Source organism: Mustela lutreola, chromosome 1 (genome assembly GCF_030435805.1).
Source record: "Mustela lutreola isolate mMusLut2 chromosome 1, mMusLut2.pri, whole genome shotgun sequence".
Lineage (NCBI taxonomy): Eukaryota > Metazoa > Chordata > Mammalia > Carnivora > Mustelidae > Mustela > Mustela lutreola.
In genome coordinates this window covers 49,000,227-49,027,079 of record NC_081290.1, presented here as the reverse complement: position 1 = coordinate 49,027,079, position 26,853 = coordinate 49,000,227, and the positions used below count along the sequence as shown (strand labels likewise).

Here is a 26,853-nt window from a genome sequence, read left to right as displayed (position 1 = left end):
AAATGAAACATGTCAACTGCTTCTGTATTCTGCTGCGAAACCTATGCAAAAGGGGTTCGAGGACAGGAATTTTAAAGCCATTCTTTTGCCAAAAACTTCAGTGCATAAAACTCAAAGCTTTGGTCAGATATGGTCAGCCTCACAAAACTCAATGTTGCAGTGGGCATGACAACGGAATGAAAGAGCTCCACCTGCTCCACTGTTTCCATGGCCACTCCCAGTGCACACTCATCACTTACAAGACGGAAAGAGTACTCGCTGTTCCTAGAAACTCTGCCAAATGCCAAACTTTCTTCTTTACATCAGAGCTCTGCAACTTAAGTTTCTCTTTAAGAAAACCTAATGGTCTAATTTAGAATTTTAAAAAGCACAAGATTGAACAACACATACACTACACCGAGATCTATTTAAAACTAGGTAATGGTCACATTATAAAAATATGCAACTGGGGAAAAAAATGCAACGTAATACTTTGGCGAAAGCTGCCTGCTTAGGAGAAACAGTCTGGCCAAGTGCCGAGACTTTCTTAATATAAAAAAATTCTAGCAGATAATTTGTCAATACTTAAACTGGGATAAATTTTTAACCAATTTAAATGCAACCTAAATATTATTTCACCATGTACATTATCCCATGGGAAGAACACCAGGCACTTAGAGAAATGTATTAACTCTTAAAAACCACCAGCATAATTTAATAACAGCTACCTATATACTAAAAATTATTTAGCCTGAAAAACTTTAATTTTCCCAATTAACTCCCTTAAACCACATAAGATATATGCCACAAAATATATTTCAACTCTAACTAAAAACACCTGTACATTTCCTTTAACATTTAAATATTTGTGTATGGGGGGGGGGGGGAGATAGAAGAAGGGAGTCCAGAAATTAAGGAGTACAGTATTTACTCTTCAAGTGAAAGGAACGGATTTATTACAGGCCCCTTAAGGGATCACACCGAACACCTCATTTGTGTTAAGAGTTTTTAACTTGTCTACTATCTGTTACAGGAAACAGAAAGCCAAGTTTACATTTTAACACACTTTACTAATCACTCTTGCACACTGTGTAAAATATCCAACTCTAAGATCTACAATTTAACATCATTCCCTACTATTAATTTAATACAAATAAACATCTGTTTCAGAGGATAGGGTGTTTAAAAGGTTTCTCTAAGTATAATAAAAAGACCTGCTAAAAATGTGGTAACAAATCAGCCTTATGAAATGAACTTTAAGACGAAGAGAAAGCTATTCTTTCGTTATCCAGTCCTTGGAGAGCCAATTTTGAATGAAAACACACACTTTTATCCCATTAGATTAACCTAACAAAGTACCACACTATCATCTTAAAAATATTGCTTTAGTGACTATTTTATCTAAGGAGTAGTAGCCTTTGTGGAAAGATGCTAAATATGAAATCATAGTTTACTTACAATTAAAAAACAAAAAAGCCCCACACTTGAGAAGAAAAGAAGCCATATTTAGAGAGACTAGAACAAAGATATCAAAGTGCTTTGGCTGAAATTAGTATAAATAGACTTTATTGAAGTCAGTGCCTCTGTACTGAGACAGAAGATTGTGTCTACATAAGCACAAGTTGTAACATTTCACAACTTCTAAAAGGAATGTCAACAATTACAACGATCATGCATACCATGGTCGATAATCACATTTTAGAAGCATTTTCAACCATTTCTAAAGAAATGCTTATAACATTGTTATATATAGAACTACTTTCAATAAACTGCAAAACATTGATCGACTTTTCCAGTATGAGCTACAGTGTCAACACAAAAGGGAGGCATAAATGTTTAATTTATGAAATCAGAATGGAATATTTACTGTAAAGAAAAATTAAAAAGCTTTCAAATAAAGGCCATTATTGAACCAACGTGAAGAGCACAACTTGAACTTTTGAGTTCATTCATCTTTTAAAGCTGTCCTCTGAATAACTTCAGTTCTAAGCACTGAATTCAGTACTGTGAATATTCCTTGGATTGAAGTTTGGCAATGATGCGGTCCAACTGTCTCTTTGCTTCACACTGTGGGAAATTGCTCATGTCATAATATTGAGGGGCAATTTTCACCAACCTGTCCAGAAGGGGGGAGAAATATTACCAAATTATCATTTAATTAAAGACTAGAGTTGCTAACAGGATAGGAATTACTCATTAATATATTGATGAAAAAAGGTAAATCTACAAATCCAAATCAACATTATAACTACAAACGCCTAATCCGTACAAACACTGCTTTTAGAAGTGCATTACTTTCGCAAGCTGTAAAATTTTCTGATGTTGGACTTTCCGTAACTTAAAAAAAAAGTTCAAGAAAAATCCTTTCAAAAACCTTTCTCACATTAATCTAAAGATACTAAAATAAGGTCTTAATTTCTTCACTCTAGAACACTATTTTGACCAACCTCTCCAAGGTTATAGTAGTATAGGTTCTATATGAGAAATATCTTTGCATTCAAATGATTGTATCTTCTCAAAGTTTACTAACCATAAATATAGATCTACACTCCAAAGAATTCACTTGACTGAATCTTTAATGTTTAGCCATACAATTTTTTCTCAACAAAGAATTTAAGATAAAATGGTAATGTCCTACACATGTGTCAAAAGTCATAAATCTGTGTAGGAAAGAAGCCTCACAATATCTAGCAAGTGACATCAACTAAAATTAGTGCTTTCAGTCCCACCATTCTTGGCTGACATCTCCTATCTTAAGTTCCAGAATGGACTCTGGTAAACCAACCAACCAACCAAACCAAAAACCAGACATACAAAAGGAGAGTGGTGGTAATTTTGCTTAAAATAACACAATCAGTTCCTATAACAATCTATAAATCAAATATGCTAAGATACAACAAGACGTGTAATTTCTATGTTTGCTTACTGACTCTCTTTAAAGCATCAACATATAAATAGTTCAGAGCTAATGATAAAAGACTGTTTCAAGTACAGTATCAGGAGACTTGGGTTGATCACAACAAAATAGTTCCTAGGACACTCCTGAAGCTAGTCTACTATAATTTTATATTTGGCTTCAAATCCTGCCCATGCCCATACCAATAATCCCACCATCCTCTTAGCAAAGTAAAGATTCTAAGAGATCAAACATTCTATCAGATCAAGGCCCCATACCTAAACATGGGAGCACATATCCTGAGTAGATGAGAAAGAACTTTCAGTTCCAGGATAGGACTAGTGCAACCAAGTCAGATTCCATTCTGAGCAAAAATGCTAACAAAAACTGTTAGAACAAAGGGTGGTACTTACCATTCTGGCTTGATATCTGTACACGTCCGGATGTAATTCTTTGTTGTAAGAACAAACTCATTATAAAGCACCCATTCAGGCTTGTGGTCAAGAACAGTAGAGGGATGCAACTGAACCACCTGGTTATCTTTCACAGTTAAGTAATGCCCTGTTCGTTCTAAATGTGCCACCTGAAACCAAAATCCAGTAAATTAATACAATGCTCTTGATGTGCTATTTATAAAGCAAAAGTGGTATAAAGCTACCTATACAATTAGAACAGGAAGGCCTCAACTTTTGCTTTTTATTCAGGGGCTACACTTACTTATCACTGCCTTATAAAGCAGGGGATCAGCAAATTACTGCATGCCAAATCCAACTCATTGTCTGCATTTGTTAAGGCCTATCAGCCAAAAATGGTCCATATGTCTTTAAAGAACTGGGGGGCGGGGACAACAACAAAAGAACAGTAGTTGGTGACCAATGAAAATCATGTAATCTGAATTTCAGGGTCCATAAATAAAGTTTCAGTGGAACACATGGATGCGGATTTGACCATGGCCACATGTGCACTGAGAGGGCAGGCAGGGCTAAGCAGTCTGAAGAGTGACCTAATGGGCCCATGGAACCTTATATATACACTATCTAGTCTTTCATGCCTTAATCTATCTAGAGGGGATCCTTAGTGCCAGCTGTGTATTAGATGAACAATTACTGGAACATTCATGATTACGACGGAAAAATAAAGCAAAAAGTAGTCTACAAAGAAAATATAACAAGAAAAGAATGGAGCAGGCAAAGGTGGCACGTGCTTCTTGCCTCCATTTCGTCTATCTATAATCAAACACATCAATTGGTGGAACTTATCTACTATTTAATTAGCTAACACTGAAACTGATGATGATATGCCTTTTCTAATTCTAGAATTATAGTAATATGAAGAATGTGTATGAATGACAGAAATAAAGAATTATTAATAAAGAACAGAAAAATGAACTCAATTTCCTTCAATAAATAATTACTAAGCACCTACTAGGTGCCAGGTACTATACTGGACACTCTGTTTCTAACCAAGTTTAACTTTCACAAAAGTAGAAATCTATACTGTTTGAGTATGGCTTTACCAATCCTTTTTCAATTATAAGCAAATTTAAGAATATGTCAAAAAGAAGCCACTGTGTACTAGTATATATTAAACAAATATTAAGAATGAAGTGTCTAAAGAATGAATTTTCATACCTAGCTTTATTATTTCCCTAACTCTAATGAGCATGGGATCTTATATAAGGTGCCACAATAAAAACTCTGTTACTATGATTTCAACTACAGACTATGCACCAATCAATTCTTATTTTGATTTTGTGCATTTGGGTCCATTCTACTTATTTAGCTCATCTGGCCTTAAGGCAGGCTACATCTTGCTTAACAGACATAGCCAAAATAGAGAATGAAGAAACAGGAGACAGAAGTGATGATTAAAATCAATCCAATCACAAGTAATGGATTGACTTGTTTTCAATTTTACCACCAGGGAATGAGTTTTTAAACAATTTGTTTAAAATCCCTTAAGGGGCGCCTGGGTAGCTCAACCTGGGTGGGTTAAGCCTCTGCCTTCAGCTCAGGTCATGATCCCAGGGGCCTGGGATCAAGTCATGCATCAGGCTCTCTGCTCAGCAGGGAGCCTGCTTCTCCTCATCTCTCTCGGTCTGTCTCTCTGCCTACTTCTGATCCCTCTGTCAAATAAATAAACAAAATCTTAAAAAAAAAAAAAAAAAGACTGCTAATTAAAGAGTAATTCCAAACCGATTTCTACACAAATGGATCACTAACTTTTTCATTTAATGAGTTAATCTGTCAATCTATCACTCATTTTTTAAACACAAAAAATTTCTTGGTATATTATTTCAGTCCAAAATCTGGACATAACATTTAAAATCAATATTCAGAGACATTCTTTAACTTGTTTAAGTAGATTTAAAGGGCTGTTACAGAAAGCAAGCACTATTATTAAACATTTAATTATACATGCATGCATTATCCACATACCTGCATAAAATACCCAGTAACCAAAGCTTTTCTTATATTAATATAATAGTCCCTGCTTGTAAAGTCAGTACTTCGACGAGGCAAATTAAATCTGTCCATAATTCGTGATAGCTGCTGGCGTACATTATCTGCTGACATCAGGGACCTGTAGTTAATGAAGTTGTCATAACACCACTGAACCGATTCATGATCTACAAAGTTGGAGGGAGGGGGAAAAAAGAGGGGACATGAATTATCCATATAGGTATATTATCTAATTAAAAAGAAAAATCATTACTAAGAATAAACTAAGTAATATAGAAAGGAGAATTAACCACATCAGTGTTATAAAAGAACCAAAATGTTATCAACATTTTGAAGTTCAAAATCAGAAATAGCACTAAGGTTTTTGTGATTTTGAATAAAGTATTTTTGATGAAGTTACATCGCCGATTAACACCCACCTGGTTGTTTCTCATATAGTCTAACAGACAAAGATGGGTTGAGGGAATGTGATAAAATGTCATGTCTTCCTCATTTTCAAAGAAGGATAGACTTAGATTAAGATTACCAAATACAATTTAGAAGTCCTAAAACTGAATTCAAATGACTACTACATAATTTTTATTTAACTACTTCTGAGCTAGAGCACAAATCTAGAGCTAAATATTTAAAAAAGTCTCACTGCAACCCATGTGCCGTTTAATGGAGGACAAACAAGATTTAAAATTTAAGTGGTAAAGCACTCTTTAATCCCAACCACCTATTTTTTTTTTCACTCCTCCCTCTGCCACCTCCCCTCTGGTAACCATCACGTTGTTCTCTGAGTGTTTCTTGATTTGATCCTATCTTATTTTTTCCCTTTGCTTTTCTTAAATTCCATGTGAGTGAAATCATATGGTAGTTGTCTTTCTCTGACTTATTTCACTTAGCATTATACTCTCCAGCTCCATCCTTGTCATTGAAAATAGCAAGAACTCGTTCTTTTTTATGGCTGAATAATATTCTACTACCCTCCCCAATCGTTTTTATCCATTTACCAACCAATGGACACTTGGGCTGCTTCTGTATGTTGACTATTATGAAATACTGCTGCTAGAAACACAGGGATGAATGCATCCCTTTGAACAGTGATGGGCACAGGATGATGTATGGAAGTGCCGAGTTACTATACTGAACAACTGAAACTAATATAACACTATATGCCAACTAACTAGAATTAAAATAAAAACTGGAATAAAAAACTAAAGAACTAGACTATAAAAGCAAAAAAAAAAAAAAATACAGGTGATATAGTTTATAAGGACTCTGGAATCCCCACTCATGTTTAATAAACAAGTCTTACTATTATTAATAAACAAAGCTAAACACTTCAAATAATTTCACTGCACGTATTTATTATCAAAGGTATATTTCTCTACTGATGAATCCTTGACAAGCTTCCAACCAATCCACTGTTTGCTCATTTAAGCAAAGAGCTCAAACTGCAGCATAATATAAAATATTATACAGTGACATTTTTATGTCCTGGAGAGTCACAATGGAAAACTTCATCATTTACTTCATAGGCCTTTTGATAAATAAACCTAAGAGGGTTACTGTGAAATGGGGGGGGAAGGGAGGGAATTTAAAATCTGAACTATGTTCATCCTTCTGCAGCTTCTATAATAAATATTAATCTTTGGCACACTCTTTTCTCCTTAGTTCTAGGATTCTACCAATTGAAACATACAACATTTTAATTGCTTTTCAAAGGAACAACATATATTAATCAGTGTCTGCTTGTTACAAAATCAGCCACATTTCAGAAAGGATGGGTGGGCAGGTGAGGTAGTAAAATGGATCTTTTAAATTAAAGAACTGATGTGTTCAAGTCATTAACCCATGTAGAATGAGAATAAGTATCCATCTGAACTTACTGACATTTAAAACAAAGCACCAACCAAATATCTTCAGGAGATAACACAAAGAGAAGAAAAGTATGCCTATGAGGCATCCTTGCTTATGCTGGTGCAATGCATGGAGCTGAAACGCAATGGAAATGTCCACACTGAGACAATAAGAAAGGGGGCCCTTGAAAAGGGCAGCTGATTAGCATACTCTGATCTGAAGTATAGCTTTTCTGAGGTTCTAAATTTCAGAACTCATATCCCCTAAAGAGAATACTCTTTAGGGTAACAAAATGGCAATTTTAAGTGGTCAAGATAAACACTATCTGGCAGTACTACAAGTACTTTCTAAATTTGTTAGAGTGAGTTGATAAATGGGAAAAATAAAATCCAAAATTGGAAATATTTTAAAATAATGCTAGCTATGAATTTCTTAACCAATATAGCAGAACTACTTTTAAGATCTAAAGTCAAATCATTTCAGAGTGAAATCAGACAGACAAATCAAGATGTTCCAAGATAATTTAAACCTAGTTGTCTCTCAAGAGTGTTATTTCAGAGATGCCTGGGTGGCTCAGTCAGTTAAACATCCAATTCTCAACTTCCAGCTCAGGTCTTGATTTTAGGGTCCTGAGACAGAGCCCCACAATGGGCTCCAAGCTCACAGTGGAGTGTGCTTAAGATTCTCCTCTCCCTCTGCCTCTACACACCTCTGCTCACATGCATGCCCATGTGTGCTCTCTTCTCCAAATTTATTTTTTTAAAGTATTATTTCAACATATAGTATATCAAGATGAATTTTAGCTTTTCTATGTAATCAGCCACTGTCATTGTGTCTGATAATATAGTTCCTCTTGATCAGTATCTGAAACACAGTTGCTATACTTAACGTTTCAATTAACAACATAACATAGCATCATTTAAAAATCATTAGTGAAAACACTCCAAATTCAATAAAGGGATATGAAATGTTCAAATATTTTGTAGAGATCTAGGAGTCTGGTATTATTTTTAAAACAGCTCCCTTTATTTGAAAAGATGACAGGCAGTAATTAAAGGCTAAATCCTTTGACTACTGGGGACACTTTTATCAAATGTTCATTCTGTTTCCTTTGACCTTATTTATTACAAGTATTTGGAGTAAAAGGTCTAAAAACACCCATCAGCTTACCATCCCTATGGCAGTGAGAAGCATGTAGTAGTCAAGGATCAAGCATCTAGAGAATGGATGCTACCTCTCTAATTCACGACACTCCTTCTCCTAGTCTTGCTAAGAAGTGGTAGGATAAAGCTTTTATAGATACCTACTGTTCAATATTTTCATAGAAAGCTCCCAACTACCAATATGTACATAAAGAAAAAAGCATTTACTAATTTTATCATGTGAAACAGTAAAATGCTCAAATTTCAAAAACTGAATTGTTACATTCATACTTAAAATCTAAATACACAGTTCTACACTATGAAACCTAAACTTCATTCTCAAAGCAACTGATGAAATCCAAATACACCAACTGCTGAGCTTATATAGCTTAAATAACTTTTAACAGTTATTTAAAAAGAGAACTTAAATAACAAAATAATACAATCTCCTAACTTAAAAGAACATTAAAATCTCTTGTGAGACATACATGGTAAAAACCCATGCTGCTCCATTAGAAATCTTTTAATTTCCACTTAAAACAGTATTTTAATGATCTCAAAGGATTTTGAGAACCAAGATGGACATGAATCTGCTCCTTCTCAGGACCTTCCCCTCTGTAGCCTCCCCGTCAGTTAATAGGTTATGTGCCTGGTGGTCACATAGTCCACCACCAACCACGACGACACCACCTGTTTGATACACACAGGAATATAGTGTATTTCTTGGATTGACCTAACCTATATCAGGAACAGTCTTTAACATTATGCATCATCAGTACACTGGACACAAGAGGGATAAAATAAATGTTCTGAAGTCAACTGTGTACTGGCCTTCGTTTTTTATTTTGACCTGATTATTTGCCAATTCTATTCAACTCATAGCGAAGTTCATGTGTAACACACAGACATGCAGCACTTTGGCAGCTATGCTCTTTGTTCCACTTACTGGCTCTGCAGCATTTTTGGATTCTGAGATAAATAAATTCAGCCTCACCCAAAAGAGATGTGCCAAAACGAACAGACCATTTAGGAGTGTAAATAGATTTTTAGAAGATAACAAAAATGAGTTACAAATTCAAACCTGAATTTGAGCCACTGTATTTCACTGTTCTCAAACAAATGGAAAAATGTTTTTCATGTCACTAAACAGTCTCTGAAAACCATTTAAAGTTAGAACAGGGCACCTGGATGACTCAGTCAGTTAACTGTCTGCTTTCAGCTCAGGTCATGATCCCTGGATCCTGGGATCAAGCCCCTCATTCTGGCTCCCTGCTCAGCAGGGAGTCTGCTTCTCCCTACCTCCCGCCCCCAAACTGTGCTCTTTCTTTCTCTCTCTCTTTCAAATAAATGTAAAAGAAGAGAAGAGAGAAGAAAAGCTAAGCTTAGAATAGTATAGCATAAATCACTGAACCACCTATTTATTGGTGGGCATTAAGACAGTTCCCCCCTACCCTTTTTACTATCATATGTAATTTTGGGATGAAATCTTTTAATTTTATCTGTGTCCACTGGACACTGAAAGATAACTTCATAGATTATTTCTGGTTCAAAGGGTGTGAATTTCTTCAGGTCTCAGTGACATAAAATCTACTGCTTTTCATAAAGACCACATCAATTTATATTTCCACCTCTAGTGTAGGATTGTTACACTAAACCCACTTCTACAGAGCTCAGGACTATTTTTCTGTAAGTTTTGCCAGTTTTATAGGTGAGAAAATGGTACCTCTCAATAATACTGCTCTTGAACTACAAGTAGAGGTCATCTTTCTCCTCATGTATATGGACCACTTATAACCTGAGAATGGTCATTCACATCTGCAGCCCTTTTTTCGATTTTGTTAGTTTTATATTTACTTAAGAGCTATTTATTAGTAAAATTATTAAGCAGTAAAGATTCTATAAAAGATACAAAACTATTCACATATAATGAATGAGAAGAAATAGGAAAAAAACGTACATAAAAATTATAGGTCAGTGGTAAATATTATACTATTTTATATTTTGTTTTTATTGCTCTGTATTTTCCAGTTTTCTTATAACAGGTATTTTCCCCCTGATTATAAGTAAACAACTTTGGAAATGACAGACAATTTCTATTTTCAATGCTAGTCAGGAGTTTTTTCTAAAGTACCTCTGGGTTTCTAATGTAAAGTTGTCACAGATAATAAATGAAAGTAAGATGAAGAAACATCTTATATGCTGCAAGTGACATTTAGACAAAAGAGTGCCTTCAATCTAATTTACACTTACTTTGTTTAAAAGCATGGTAGACATTCAGCAGTGTCAGATGATCTCCATCTATGTGGGCAAATCTCATCTTGGCTTCATCTGCGGCTTTCTTGGCCTCCGTGGGGCGAACAAAACACTGTGGGACTAAACAAGGTTGGTATGGGCCCAACACAAACGCCCATATCGATGAGTCACGCATTCACAGATAGAGGAACAAGGCCTAGCTAGGTCAGTTCACAGAGCATAGGGCAGGGCAGGATGGCCTCCAACTGCATCTTGGACTGTTTACTACCTTGATTTGGTACATCAACACCTAACCACATCTGTAAGACAAGAGGGTTTCAAAGCTACAGAGTACCTGATTATTTTAACTAGATCTAAAAGTAGGCATCAAACAGCTATTCTGAAGGCCATCAAGATACTAGAAATAGAAAGCTCGACTTATTTCAAAAACCAGTGCCGATAGCTCTACCAATAACCAGAATTATGGTGTCAATAGCCTTTAAGCTAAATGTAATTTTTCAAAAGGCCATCCACTAAATCCATTGAATGGCTATGGAAGTTATGAGCTCTATTTGCCCACTGCAGGGCTAAAAACAACTTTCTAACCAGTCTATTGCCACATTTCTACTGTAATTTTTTCCCTATTGCTATGGCTATTACCAACTGGTGGGTATCACTATTAGCACCGGTGAGCAGAAGCATTACGTAAACATAAAAAATATCATGAAATCTTGGGTTTTGATGATAGCAGTAGTGGTGGAAGGTTAAACCGCCTTTGAATTAAGAAAATTCAAAAAGGCTGCGGATATTCAGCCTAGTTTTCCAGCATTTTAATAAAAAGATTAGAAAATGACGTCCCAAGTTTAAAAAAAAAAGTTATGTGAATCAAAACCTCAATATAAAAAGCAAAATTCAATATTTAAAAAGTTGACAATTAGTCTGAAACAGTCATTATTTCAAGGGTCACCAAAATATGTAACTACAGTATTTGTTTAGAGCCTCAATGTTAATTCACATAAAACTTTAAGTTGTTACAAAGCGTGCACTACATTTTTAAAATACAACTTTCCTTAATTCACTTTAGCAATTCCATAGTAATAAAAGCAGTATGAAAGTAAAAATACTTAACAGCTTGGGACTTTGTCAACACATTTTTAAAGCTCTTAAAACCTTGTCAATATAAAAAAGTATAAATGATCAGTCCAGATAGAAGATAATGGGAATAATCAACAACAAGATCAAATACAGTATCAAATTACTTTCCCATACAGTTTCCCCTTTAAAAAGATACCAAAGAAGCCAAATAAAGACAATGACATACGATCACAATAAATATAAATTAAATGTCCTGCTTAATGTAACTGAAGCAAGGTAATTCATAGAAGTACAGAAACCTCTCAAAGATGTGAAAGTAAATATGAACTAGCTCCCAGAATTAACAGTGGGAATAAGCAGCACCCTAGAAGGCCCTTGATTGTACTATTTTGTATCAGGACCTGAAAATTTCAAAAACTATTTAAATGGAAAACAAAGCAGTATAAACTCGGCAAACTTGTTTTTGTTCCATGACTTCTTCCTCTCCCTTTAAGATTCCCCCCCACAAATGCCATGCTTAATAACCACTACACATAAATGTCCATAATCCTGATGTGCTAACAGACCCCTGTGTTGTGCAGAGCTCCTTATTACAAATTAGAGATATAGTTGGAAGATTTCAACTGCGTCACAATGACCAGTTTTTTAAAGAGCTACTAATCTAGACTCATATGATGGTAATTATATAGTATCCCTGATAAGAGAAACAGGAAGAATAAAAACTGAGCAGAAAACAAATAAATACACAAACAATCTGTTAATCTTGCCCCACACTTTCTCTGCAAACTAAAATCTTGGGTAAATACCAACTGGGAGCATCTAATAAAAACACGTAAGAAAGGCAGACAACAACCTACCACCACCTCCGCAAGTGAAACTACAATTTTATTAAAATGATTCGATACTGCCCTGCCCATCTGCTCTGAGTCTGATCAGTCATAACTCTGCAAAAAAACATTTTTAGCTAGTTCTTAAATAAAAAATTCACACCATTAAAACATACCATACATCTAAACTAAGCCAAAATTTTGTATTTAGGAAATTTTTCAATTTATCCTTTAATTCTAAATAAATTTTGAATTATTTGAGGCATTAAGTTATAATAAAGACGAATAAACCACTCTGAAACTGAAGTCATTCTCCCCAGTAGTGGAACTAGTAGTATAAAGTACTTTGATCATCAGTAAAAACAAGAAATGTCTTCTATTTTTAGCTATAAGAATCAGTGTAAAGTTGTTAATCATATTTCTTCTTTTTGAAAGGTCTAATTTCCAAGTTATAATTCATTTGTGGATTACGCTTTATTGTTAACTAAAAACAGCATGATTTGTTCAGCTTAATGCTCCAATTTCCAAAATTAGCAATATTATCTATTAGGTATATTTCTTTTATCAAGTGTTTTCTGCCATTGTAAAAGAATTCTCATCTGATTTTAAGCCTAAAATTACACATACCTATTTCTATTTATTTGATACTAACTTTGAAATTCATGTTTGCTTGACTGCCACTAGAAAACATATTTATGTATGTAGGAAAAGCTCAATTTAAATGATAGTTTGGGTTTGCCCCAGGCTCACTTAATAGTGCCAAGTACTAGAACGAATTTCTTCTTGTGCTTTCAGTAATAAACCGCAAAACTGATGAAGCTACCAAAGAACTCCGTTACAATTGTGTTCAGACTTGTTCTTTTCTTATTGCAATTTTTATTCGCACTCAAGAGAGCCAATGCTTTTACTAGATTTTGTGCACAATCAATTACTTTACTTTTGTAAATATTATGTCTTTATAATTTTTACAAGAGATTTAGGAAACAAAATGAGTTCCTTGAAACCAACTATAAAATCCACTATCATACTAGATATTAAAAAACAAAACCAAATGTGAAGTCCACCCAAACTGTGAAGAGCTGGGCTTTTTTTAGTTCCTTTCCCTCTATTACCTGACAACATAGCAGTAATAGATAGGACCTCATTAGAACAGTTGTAGTCACAACTTGCAATAACCATTTTAGCGAGCTGTGGATCTAGAGGAAACTCTGCCATCATGGATCCCAATTCAGTCAGATCTCCATCATCATTTAAAGCAGCCAGGTAATTCAAAAGTTCTAAGGCTCTCATCAGAGTTTCAGGAGCTGGGGGAAAAGGCAATCTATTAGACAAACTGCTTTAATAAGCAAAAATGTGAAAAAGTACAAACTATTAGAAGCCATCTCATTTTTCATTCTACAGTGGACCAAACTCTAAACTCAAACTGTCATCAAATTCAGTTACAGAGATCTAGCAAACAATGGATCACATAAACTTGAAAAATTTTCCTGCATAGTTAAAACTGTCATTTTCCTACATTAAAAACAACAACAACAACAAAACAACACCAACACAAAAAAACCCAGAAATTTGATTTTCCTGCCCAGTCAATAATTCCCAGGATATTTAGTTATTCCAAAGAAAGAAACAAATTAAAAAGAACTTTCTCAGATAGTTGTCACTCTTTTAGCTTTAATGCTACCATATGAGACTCTTCTTGATGATACTGGAAGAAAAAAATAAGGGATATGTGTGTAATGAATAAGATGCAGAGACACTGAACTCTGGTTAAAAGGTTTGCTAAAACAGGCTTTGAGAATTCATACCTGGTGGATCCATAAAGTCAAAATGCACCAAATCATCAATACCAAGCTTCTTCAATTGTAACACAACTGATCCTAAATTAGAACGCAAAATCTCAGGATAGGTGTTATCCTAGCAAAAAAACAAGAATGTTTATTCTGTTAAACATGCCTTAATCCTCTTGCTCCAGAAAACAAAACATATCTGTTCTCTGCCTCTTTAGCTATTTACTTTGGCATTACTTCTAAACCACCAATCAACATGAGAAAAATACCAGAAAGAAATCAGACATTTCCTGTGAACTATCTTTACAGGGTTGAAAGTGTTACTGCCACTGTTTCCTTCAACTTAGAACTGTAACAGAGAGCTGTACTGCTAGATTACAACATAAATCTCACTAGGGGAAAAAGTAAGGAGCTTATGGTGCCAAAGGCAAGATGAAGTAAATAGAACAATTTTCTTCTGGTAACAAATTCAACTTAACCTTCCACACAAATAGGAAGGATACAGCAAAACCCCTTACCTGCATTTCTGTTTTATAAGCCTTCTCTGTATAAAGTCTGAAGCATTTCCCAGGTCTGGTACGCCCAGCTCGACCAGCTCTTTGTTGAGCTGAAGCTTTACTAATGGCTGTTACCAAGAGAGACTCAACTCTGATTCGAGGATTGTACACCTATTGGAATAAAAATAATGTTAAGAATTTTTTCTCCAGTTAACCACAAAACTATAACAGAAGTACACAAAGTCCACAGTTAATCTCAAAATAAAGTAGTACTGATGAAGGCTGTAAATCAGAGACAGAAACCAAGAATTGGTCACCCTGTGCCTTAACTTTCAGATATTCTGACTCCATCATTCTGAAGATCCAAGCTAACATGGAAAGGCTCTTACCTATTATACACAAAACTTCTAACACTTTTACTCTTCCTAATTGAAAATATTTTCAGTTCTCCTAGTTTTACCTTGCTTTCATAGAGCAGACAGTTTTAAAGGCTTCTGCCTGAAAAGAATCTGTCAATTTCAACATTTGATGTTCAGAGTGAACATCAAGAAAAGTATTTTGAACTTAGTCCAAAAAAAGTCAGTTACACACTGCCACTTTAAAGAGAAAATTTTCCATCAGAAACAGGAATAATACATGCAACAAATTCTCTCAATTACACCTACAAAATGTAACAAATGTAACAGAAGATCTGTGAATTACAGAACATCCCCAATATTTCTTGAGCAGTCACTTCCTCTGACCGAACTGCTTGGTTTTCAGCACTGTTCAACTAGAGGTTAACATTAATAGCTTTTCAGGTACTATGCCTGGCACATAAAAGAAACACTGATATCCTTCGGTAAGTGACCAATCTACAGGAATGATAATCCTATCCCTCTAATTACTACCTCCATACTTTTTTTTTTTTTAAGATTTTATTTATTTATTTGACAGGGAGAGAGATCACAAGTAGGCAGAGAGGCTAGCAGAGAGAGAGGAGGAAGCAGGCTGCTGGCCAAGCAGAAAGCCCAATGTTGAGCTCGATCCCAGGACCCAGATCGAGATCATGACTTGAGCTGAAGGCAGAGGCCTAACCCACTGAGCCACCCAGGCGTCCCAACCTCCATACTTCTTAAATGAATGCAGAAACCAAAATACTTGCCAGTGCTACAGAGAAATAAAGAACAACAACAACGAAAAAAACCCCAACACCACCACCAACAAAAACCAAATTAACCTTAACAGGGAAAAAAAAAATACAAAACCCTAGGATTAAACATTATGCGTGGGCTTAATACATGAGATCCATATAACAGAAAAGGTTCATTATCACCAACACCTGAAAATAAAACACAAGACAAGAAAAAAATAATTCTAAAAAGTAAACTGTACTCACTAAATGAGTAGACAGTAAGAACTCTTAAGCTAACACCAATTTAATAAAGAATACAACTAAAGTACTAAATTATGTACCTTTTGTTTTGCAAATCCAGGATCAATCACAAATACCACACCATCTATTGTCAAAGATGTCTCTGCAATGTTAGTTGACACAACTACCTGTTAAGAAATTAATGGTATATAAATTATATAGTAAATCAAGTAAAACTAAGGTAACAGTAAGCCATGAAGTTTCACTAAAGAATTTCGACCCAGTAAGTAAATTAAAAAATAAGGTTTCATCCTCAATGGCCAATGCAATATGAAGAAATTAATATTTAAGATCTTAAATCAAAATTTCATTTAGTCCATCACAGCAAATTCGTTTTTCAAAGAAAGATATTATTCCAGGTTATCAGTCAATCACATTGTTTTGATTATTTAAATGTAAGGATAGCATCAAAAGAAAAATATCGATGAAACAGTATAAGCTTAATTTATAATGTCTCTCTGACAGAACATTATTTTGGTTATTACCCAAAGTCCACACAACATGTATATCTTTCAATATTTTCTGGAAATATTTACAAAGGAAATTTGCATCATCAAAACTCAACATTTTAAACAAAATGGCACAGGAGGCAATGGGGGGAGAAAATCTCAAGTTATAATCCAAGAACTGGCAGATCATCAGAATTGAATGCAGATGTTTTAGCAAGTGTACGGTCTCAAAGATGTCACGGCATACAAACCAAGTGTTAATCACTCGGACCTTTTACTGCCAGGGGAAAATGTTTATAGCATTTACATACTAGTATGATCGTTGTGTGTATATTAAGTGTATGATGTACTTTAGATCTATTTTAGGAAACTAGTTGGGGTTTGAGAATAACATGTCACATAATTTTTCTTTTTAAACAGTAAATGGGATACTCATTAGTATTTTTTCCTCCAAACATCTGATTTTAAGGAACAGAAAACTGCCATTAGTTGAAAATGCCTGTATATGCAAGCAAATGACATAGTAGATGAGTCAGATACAGGGCCTACTCACACAGCTTGTAAAGGAAGCTCAGACATGGACCGTGTAAATGACACCAAAAAATCACTCAGACTTAAGAAGGGTTTATTTCCACAGCAAAGACCAAGGAAATTTACCGAGAAAACGGCACTTAAGTGAGTTGGCAACTGTAAGGTGGGATGATAAAGAAGGGCAGAACACTAGCAATAGAAGGTTGCACTTAAACTAGGGCATGTAAGCAAAAATGCCCATAGGCACATCTAAGAAACGAAAAGGACTTACACTGCCAAAACTTACTAGAGAGCCACTGATGGGGTAATATTTTAGAATCATTCACATATAAAACCAGAATCCTTCTTTTTTTTGTACTGGGCAGTTGCAAAGACTGCAGACTAGCAAATGGGTAAGAAACACGGGCCGTTTGATGTTACTGAAATATATTTTTCAGTACATTTAGACAATACGCACACGGTTCAATAATTAAAACCAAAGCAAACATAAACAAGGTATATAAGGTTGACAGGTGAATTTGAATAAATATCCTGAGTTGAATATTCTTCTACAAAGTCAAGTGTGTTGTGCTGGAAGGAGCAATGAATTTAGGAGTGGTGGCAGAGCCGGGAAGCAAACCTAGGTTGCTAAGTTATAGCAGAAAGGTCTTAAGACTCCCAAACCTCAATTTCCTTTTATAACTTCTGCATATTAATCTAGCTAAGCCAAAGCTATTAACAAATAAAATTAGGTAATAAATGTAGAAAGTCCTTATAAACCTATTACAGAACCAGCTACATGCTCCTGATTATATAAGAGGTCTTATGGTTTTCTGGAATTCTGGGGTGAAACTGTTACAGTTCTGGATATATACTTAAAGCCAGGGAAGAAATTTTTAAAAAATACATTTCACATGTTTATTGTAGAACAGAATACAATTAATGTGATAAAAATTTATTGATTCAACTGGCTCTTTACGGTTATTTGAAAATCATTTTTCTTTACAAAATACTTTTACTCAGTGGTCATGCGTCTTTGGGTATGGTGAGTGTGTGACAAACTACAGAATACTTACAAGGACGTGTGGATTTGTGATTCCACAAGTGTTTAACAGGATTATGCCAACCTGGCAAACCCCATGTCATTATCAAACTCTAAAACAGTAGTGTTAAAAAAGACCTTAGAGAAGTATGACTACTTTCAAGCTTTTTTCCCAAAGGCTTAAAGTAAATTGGTTAGAAAAGCTTTAACGTAATAAAATTTTTTCTGAATACAACTTATTTACCATACTGATTTAGCAGGTATTAAAGTATCTTTGAGAAAAAGGGCAGGGTTCTGAAACCATGGGAAGTAGGTTTGTGGACCAAAAAATGGAAAAACTCATGTAACTGTATGACTTTCATGGTGCTTCTGCCAATGACTCTATTACTAGAGCTGGAGAAGTAATACTAGCTAGGTCTAAAGAAAACACACATACATAATACACAAGAACAAATAAATGAAATGTAAAAGTCTTCTAGCTCCTTTGAAAACTTACCAACAGAGTAAGGCAAGCCATAAGTATGTTCTAGATGTTAAGTGGCACATGATCTAATTAGGAACTGATCAGAACACAAAGTGATCCTGAATTTGTCAAGGGACCTACATATGACCAGTGGAAATATATATAGATGGTACAAGATTTCTAGACTGTAACATGGCAGTAAGTGTTCAGAGAGCCTTAAAAAGTGTTCAAACCTCATTGACCAAGCAATTATTTCAGGTAAATAACCCAAATAACCCCTAAATATAGAATAAACCCTGTGGGAAAAAGTTTGACACATTTTATGTGTTTATGTTAAGTGTGTTAAGATTAAACTTTATCTAGATTTATCCCCTTCCACCTCAATAACATGCCTTGCAATGAAATCTACTTTGATTTATTTCAATAAATCCACTTCAAAGTAGTAGAACTGAGAGTACTTGAGTTGCTCTACTTGAATTCTATTTGGACACAAAATTGCATTTAGGTTCAACTAGTTTGGTTTTTAGTCCCCAGGGAACTCTGTGGGGGTCACCAATTCAGTAAGGACATTAATTTCTTTATTTGTCCACCTCCCAGCAGTACCACACTAAGTTATCTTCAGATAGTGGATCATTAAGCCTCTCTTTAAAACTATAGAACCACCACCACAAGGGCCATTTCTCTTTTTTATTGAGCAGTGTATGCTTTGAGCCATGTTAATTAGTAAACTGTAAGATAAGCCACAGAAAAATCAGCTATCTGTATGGACAAAATTAATGAAAACTAAACAAAATCAAAGAATAGTTACTAGGTTTTAATAACACCAAATCTATTAAATAGCAATTGTAAAACGTACTCAAAAGATGTACATAAGTAATTTACTGATGAGTAAACTTTAATGTTTATACAAAACTGTAGCTTGAACTTAACCTCAAATATCTGAATAAATGTCAAGCATGATCAAAACAAGTAAAATGATCTACCCTCACAAAAATACATGCATTCCCAACCTTTCTCGATCATTAAAAATTTTTAAACAGTTCACCAGCAGTGCTGTGTTAGAAGCTCACATAAAAGGAATTCAGTAACTATTTGTAAAAGGAATGCTAGTTAAGTCCCCAATGCCGACAAACCATAAGTGACTCTTAATCTCACAAAACAAACTGAGGGTTGCTGGGGGGAGGGGGTTTGGGAGAAGGGGGTCTGATTATGGACACTGGGGAGGGTATGTGCTTTGGTGAGTGCTGTGAAGTGTGTAAACCTGGTGATTCACGGACCTGTACCCCTGGGGATAAAAATATATGTTTATAAAAAATAAAAAATTAAAAAAAAAAAAAGTCCCCAATGCCTATAAAACTTTACCTTTAATATAGTCTACATTTTAAAACTTTAATACTAAAAGGCTGCTTTGTAGGTTTTACCTCAATCACATTATAAACTCTATTTTATATAAATTAATACTATCAGTAAGATAACAAATAAGGTACTACCTCACAAAATGTGTCCAAATATACAGAATTATACTTATTCTGGCAGAATTTTTTAAACACCTATTAAATATTCTCTTTGTTCCAAACATTTTAACTTCTTACATTCTACTTTATGTTATTATCCTTCTAGTAGAACAAATTTAACAAAGAAATCAATCAAATCGTATTTGGTTTTACACAACTGGAAGCAGACCATACATCCCTAAATATTCCGTCGTACTTTTAGATCAGTTGTGAGTATCAGTCACTGACAGTGAATTCACACTTGTGAATAAACGCGCCATTCTATAAACTGGCAGAATAATGAATTCATGACAGAAGAAAGAAGCCTTGGCCTCTAGTCCTTTATTTTATAAGAAGGATATTATCAAAGTTGTGACATTTCTTTTTAAAGACAATAGGAAAACAGCAACCAACTGCCAGTTCTTCCTGTTCCAGTATGCAACCACTTTCCCTCACATAACCTGTGTGCATCTTAATTCCTCCCCATCCTCCTTCCCCACAGTCCCCAACAATCCTTCAGACAGCTGTCTAACCCAGCCAGAGCCATGGGTCTGCCAGTCACCTGCTCTTCCTGCGCCAGTTGGTGCCTGGACAGAAAAATTTTCTACTCACTCTGGTTCTCAGCTGACACTCCCACCTTCTTACAGGCAGTTTCCCCATCCAGCACCAAAAACATGACTAGATGAGTGAATCCTCCTCTGTGACTGCTCATTTTTCCTTAAACATGCCCCACATGAGACTGACAATCCAACTGCCAAAAAGTCCTCCCTCCCTCTCCTGGGATCATGGCTGGGGGCGGGGGCCGCAAGCGGGGGAATGGGTGCTTGTACGCATCTGTGTGTTTGACAGTGTTCTCAGCGTCTAAGATGAAGCTCATTCATGCCAAGAGAGAATATGACTCGCCACCAAGAGATCCTATTGTTTTAGCTGAATGAAATACCACCAGTAGATGAAGCAGCACTATGACCCCTGGTTGGACTCTGAACTGAAAGCCCACAATGGGATCCCAAAGTGAGCCCACCCACTGGGGATGATGATGATCTGTGGCCATCAACACACATATATCCAACTACTGCTAAATCACTCTTTTCAGTGAGACAAAATTCTCCTCAGTATCCTCGGGATTTACAAGAACACAAAAGGTAATACAGTTAAATTCTAATTCATGTGCTTAAGTTGTAGATCCTACAAAATGTATCATGTACTGGACTTATACCAGACTGAAACTAAATTTCCAGTAAACTTATAATTAACAGTAAAGAACTCAGATTTGTGAAATACATTTCAATAAGCTCAGGCCCATACTTCTCAAAGTAACCTAAGAACGGTATGAAAAGAGCTATATGAAAAGATACACAAATACGGCAAATCTTGCTCAGTGGTTTAAGAAAAAAAAATCTAATCTTAAATGCAGATATACAGAGTGTACATGATTTTAAGAAAAATTAAAAATTATCTGCCTACAGTCTATTCTTTGCTATAAAAATGTTTAAGAAAACAGCTACTTTATTTATACATCCACTGATACAGAATTAAGCTAAAAATTCCAAAGAGAATAAGCACTTTTCAGTCAAAAATTTCAACTTCAAAATTACATACTAAAGCTATCACTTAGAACTTCAAGTTTTCCCCAAAGCTGAATATGCACATAAAGAAAAATGTTATTAACATTTTAAGATGGAAAAATTTTAAATGGAAAAAAGGTTTTAATGTGTTTTACAGACAGCACTATGACAAAAATAATTGGAAAGTTCAACATAATGAAGCTATGATCACACTGTTTCTTTAAAAAAGTCATATTTACTACTCCAGCCGATCTATGAAAATCTCAGAAGCTGATTTTTTTTTCCCCTATCAATCGCTTGTTGATTTACATTCCACTAGGCTGGTGTTGTATATCCTTTTGGTAGGTTCCTTCAATTTGAAAAATGTATTTAGTTCATTTAACTTACACAGCCATATAAAGGTATTAGTAGCCCTGATATATTTAAGTATCTTTATAATGTGTAACTTTTCAGTAATGATAAATATTAGCAAAAAGACTGAAACAAACAGCAGAAAAAGTTGTGGGAATCTGGTAGTCCTGAATATAGAAATTAGAAAGCAATCACTTCCAAATCTAACTGACAAATAAATCATACCTAAGTAATATTTCAAAAGTTTTTTCTACAGGAATATACTCAAGGAATTTATAGCAGTTACCATGAGGGACTAGTTTATTCTAGATACATTAGTAGTCTATGTACACAAAACTTAATCCTTGATAATAATCCCCCAAAGTGATGACGCAAATAATATCCACTTAAAAAAAAAACCTTAAGAATCTTACCAAAATTCATATTCAGCAGCTATTTAACCTAATAAATGACTAATTCCACTAATGTTTTTCAAACATTTTCAAACAATGTAATTTTATTTTTGAAGAACCTACTAGAACCTCCAGCTCTCAAAATAAAATAAAAGCATAGTTTTTTTTTTTTATAGTTTTTTTAAACTAAACTTCAACTCAGATCCCCTTCCCCTCCCAACAAAGAGCCCAGAAACAGGTTTAGAAAAACCCTTGCTCCTTCCTATGCCAGGCAGACATCCATACTGAGAATATGGCATTCCTGCCCTAAAGAAACCCACATATTTATGCAATGCAGCACGATGAATGCTATTATCAGAAATCTGCGCAGTTAGTTATTTCATACCTACAGACATGACAATTGGTTAGGTCTTTAAGAAGATTCAAGGCACTGAAGAAAAAAGTGCTTAGCTTTTGCCAAGTGACTTAATGGAGAGAAAGACAACACTTGATCATCTCTTGCTTTTCTTAACCCACCCTAACCAAGCACCCATTTACTAAGGAGGCGTTTCCTGTGGGAGATGGAAACAGTGCTCTTACTACTCTAAGGTCAAAAGATAAAATTCCACCAAAATACACTTTTTTTCTATTTACTTTTGAAATACAGATTATTTTGTAGTACGCAACTCAGATCACCACCACCCGTAACTTAGTACTTAAAAATTCAACAGTTTCATATCTCACCGTTCTGTGTTAATGAAACATTTATAGAGAATATTTCAATGCTAACCTTTCTTCCAATCGCTCCATTCTGCTTTTTTGGAGGCGGAGGCTCAAAAATGCGTTGTTGCTGCTGAGGCGGAAGTGTAGAGTATAATGGAATGATTTTAATGTCACCAACTTCAGGGCCCAAATCATCTACCTCGCGCTTTATTCTCTTACACGCTTCATCAATTTCCTACAAAATAAAAGGCTGAGTGTAAAATCAAAACAAATACACACTGAAACATTTAAGTATTTATCATAATCTTATTAGTTCTATGACGTTTACTTTGAATTTGGAAATCAAAACTAAGTTATAAACTTCATTGGGATTTCCAAAACTATTGAAGGAATTTTGATTTCTGTACTCAAATAGACAACTATTTATTGGCACTCCACACTTTTTTCTTCTAGTCAAAAGTCCTAATTAAATCCCAACAAATTGTACTGAAATTAAAATTATTCACCAAGGAATATTTAACTGCACTCATAACCTTTTAAATTTTTACAATCTAAAAGAAATTGATGGGCTAGATATTTTAAATAAGCCAATTAGGCTTTAATATCACATATCACTAATGTGATTATATGGAAGATTTGCTTCATTGTGCCTAATGAGAACAAACACCTTTATAGTATCAACACAGATATTTAAAAGTAGGTAACCCAAATAACTTAGAGCATCTTCAAAAAATTTCCGACCACAGAAAATAATTTCCAATGCATTTGCATTCATCTCTACGTTTTAAAGAGAGGACTCAATAAATACTCAGAGTGTTGGGAGACAGAGAAAGAAAGGTTAGGCGGAGGCTCTACAGCAGTGGCAAAGGGACTTAAAAAGAGGGGACACGGGGAGGGAGCAACAATTTAACTTTTACTAAAGCATTAATTCGGTTAAATTCAGAAGTATGTTAAATGATCTGGCAGCCTGTCCAAGGTACGACCCAATCAGAAGGTATCAACAAATTATCTCTTACTCAAAAATCAGAATGATTAAAGAAAAGAGGGGGGAAAAATTTCTTATCAGGTAAATGTAGTCTGTATTTTTATTATATTAAACTAAAATTATCTTCCTTCAAATGATTTTATCAAAGTGTAACTCTGTTTTCATGTTAAAAAATACAAAGTCTTTGGATACTTAAGACCAAAAGATTTTTTCACCCTCTGTTTCAAACATAGCAGTTCTCTTAAAAAACAGTAAGAGGGCTGACAATTATCATGTAGAAAATTATTATTGAAGATTCGATGTTCATATTTCCCTCTGAAATCTGAAGTTTCTAAAAGAAAATGAAAGAATGCTACTGACTGATAGAAAAAAATATAACAAAACAAGTATTTTTAGGAAAAAAAAAGCATTTAAATGCTGTGTCTAGATTAGAATGCCCCCTGCTGGTATGCAAATACAAAATTAGATCTCTTCCAAATAAAAAAGATTTGAATTTAACTCCAAATTAGATTTTTCTAAAATAAAAACATAAACACATGAAAACTGATGCCGATATTCAGAATACTGTTTTAATTTAGCTAACTTAGCTAGATATTTGACTAGAAAACAGAAGTTTCAAAGTCTCTAAACCTCCAGATTTCATTTAGAAAACGAACTGCCTCAGTGTACGTTTTCAGATTCCAGAATTTTAGCAAGATAATTCTAACTTTATACTTTCCAATCTGTCAAATATGTATACAGATAAAACAAAATCACTACTGCATGGGATATAAAGATATCCCTAGTGATGGGAGGGGGGAAAAAGTCCCACACCACTTGTTTTTCACACAAGCAAGGTTCTAAACACTTAGTTTTAAAACGGCAACAAATTTTTCCTAAAGTTCACCAAACTTCCATAGTCAACATTAAGTTCAGGAGAGCACAAAGCTCATTGACATTCAGCAGCATAAAGCAACCATCTGCTCAGGGTTGCTTACTTATGAGCAATATTAACTACTGAGACAGAAGCTCAAGAATTTTTAAGACTTTCAGCCCCAAAAGTATTAATATATGTGAGTAAATAAATTTGGACCACTAATTTGAGGAGGCTGAACGCACTGTATATGGAAAAGGCATTTTACTCAGCAAAATCAAAGATAAAATAACCTGCTGCTTAAAGAATGGTTTTAACATCTTCACGTAATCCCTGACAAACAATTGATATTTCAATTATAATCATTCTTATCTAATTGAGAAGTGTAGCTCTCCTAAGGACTTCCACTAGGCAACACACTTCATTTTAATCACAAGTCCAGATTTTATGTATTAACATAGAATTACCAAAAACTATTCTAGAATTCAAATCTTTCTCAACATTTCACCAAGACTGCTCTCCTACTCCCAAATTAACTCAGATTACTACAGATGCATTATTGTTTAAGCAGTCAAAGCGGTAAAATGCTCTTAAAAATCATTTTAAAACTTCCTAAGAAAACTGAATTTTACAGGTGCTATTCAAATTTATGAAAGTAAGAATAACAAATTCTGAGAAATTACCATTTAATTGACCACATGAAAATAAAATAGGTTCACAGATATGAAAAACAGTAATATGATATCTCTTTAAGTCAGCTTTACTAAACACAATCAGTGAAACAAAATACATTAGGTACTCTGCTCCTTTCTCCCTAAAGATCTTCAAATTCAAGACTAGTCACCTAAAGATGATTTTTAAAATGTAGCAGAACAAATGCAAACCTAGTTCACAATCACAGTCAATAACTTTACTGGAAACATACTCCAGCAGACATTTGAAAACCATGGGGCTTGCTCCCTTCCTTTCCCCAACGACAGCATACATAGCTGCCAAAACATCGAGTACAAGAACTTAAAGCGTAGGAAAGCTTTTCAGGTCCTCACCATGAGACCATCTGATCTTTCTGATAAAATTCTAATGTGTTTAGTTATTTGAACATAATGGCTATTTTAGAAAATACACTATGCAGTTCTCTAGATGAAGCAGGGAACTAGAGCCCAGGCACAAAAGGACAAAATGAATACAACTGCCTAAAGACTGCATTACTGCCTAAATACCATTTATATGCCATCAAAAAAGCATTTGGTACTCTTGCTTACAAAATATATAAAAATTCTTCCATTCAAAATGCATAAAAAAGACTAGTACCAACATAGATCTATCTGTAAAACTGAATTTGCAACACATTTTATTTCCCAGAAGAACAAGTGTGATTCTTAACTGGGAATAATTTTCCACCCAGGGGACATGTGGCAATGTCTGCTGACATTTTTGGTTGTTACACAACTGGGGGAGACAATGTTATGCATCTAATGAGTAAAGACCAAAGATGTCACAATGCACAGGTTACCCTGCAACAAAAAAACTGATCAGAACCTATCATGTAAATAGCGCTGAAGTTGAAAAATCCTGTTGTACAGTAAAGAACTATGGCCAATAGGGGTACAAATCATAGCTCACATAAATACTGAAGAAATGCAGGGGAAAAAAATTACTCAACACTTATAGCTCTTAAAACAATAGCATCTGCTGGTATATTATGTGTTATCAAACATTCCTGTAGAAATTGAATACAAATAAAATAATTTACATTCCAATGGAGGCAGGCAGTCACACAGGAGACCTCTGATTTGCCATCTGGGAGAACTAGGGCAATTCCCCACAACAGTGTTTATAGTTGTGTCATTAATGTACTACAGGAATTATGTG

General features: G+C 34.7%; 1 protein-coding gene across 1 annotated transcript in view; it reads right to left on the bottom strand.

Annotated features, from left to right (window-relative positions):
- Positions 1–1,523: 1,523 nt before the first annotated feature.
- Positions 1,524–26,853, bottom strand: part of DHX15 (DEAH-box helicase 15) — a 59,032-nt gene continuing 33,702 nt past the window's right edge. Inside the window, exons 6-14 of the mRNA XM_059164541.1 lie at positions 23,211–23,378; positions 16,218–16,304; positions 14,784–14,933; positions 14,284–14,392; positions 13,591–13,782; positions 10,575–10,697; positions 5,314–5,504; positions 3,289–3,458; positions 1,524–2,095 (exon numbers count right to left, since the gene is read on the bottom strand). Coding sequence (XP_059020524.1) covers positions 1,978–2,095; positions 3,289–3,458; positions 5,314–5,504; positions 10,575–10,697; positions 13,591–13,782; positions 14,284–14,392; positions 14,784–14,933; positions 16,218–16,304; positions 23,211–23,378 — 1,308 coding nt within the window. The 3' untranslated portion in view covers positions 1,524–1,977. The remainder of the gene's footprint in view (positions 2,096–3,288; positions 3,459–5,313; positions 5,505–10,574; positions 10,698–13,590; positions 13,783–14,283; positions 14,393–14,783; positions 14,934–16,217; positions 16,305–23,210; positions 23,379–26,853) is intronic.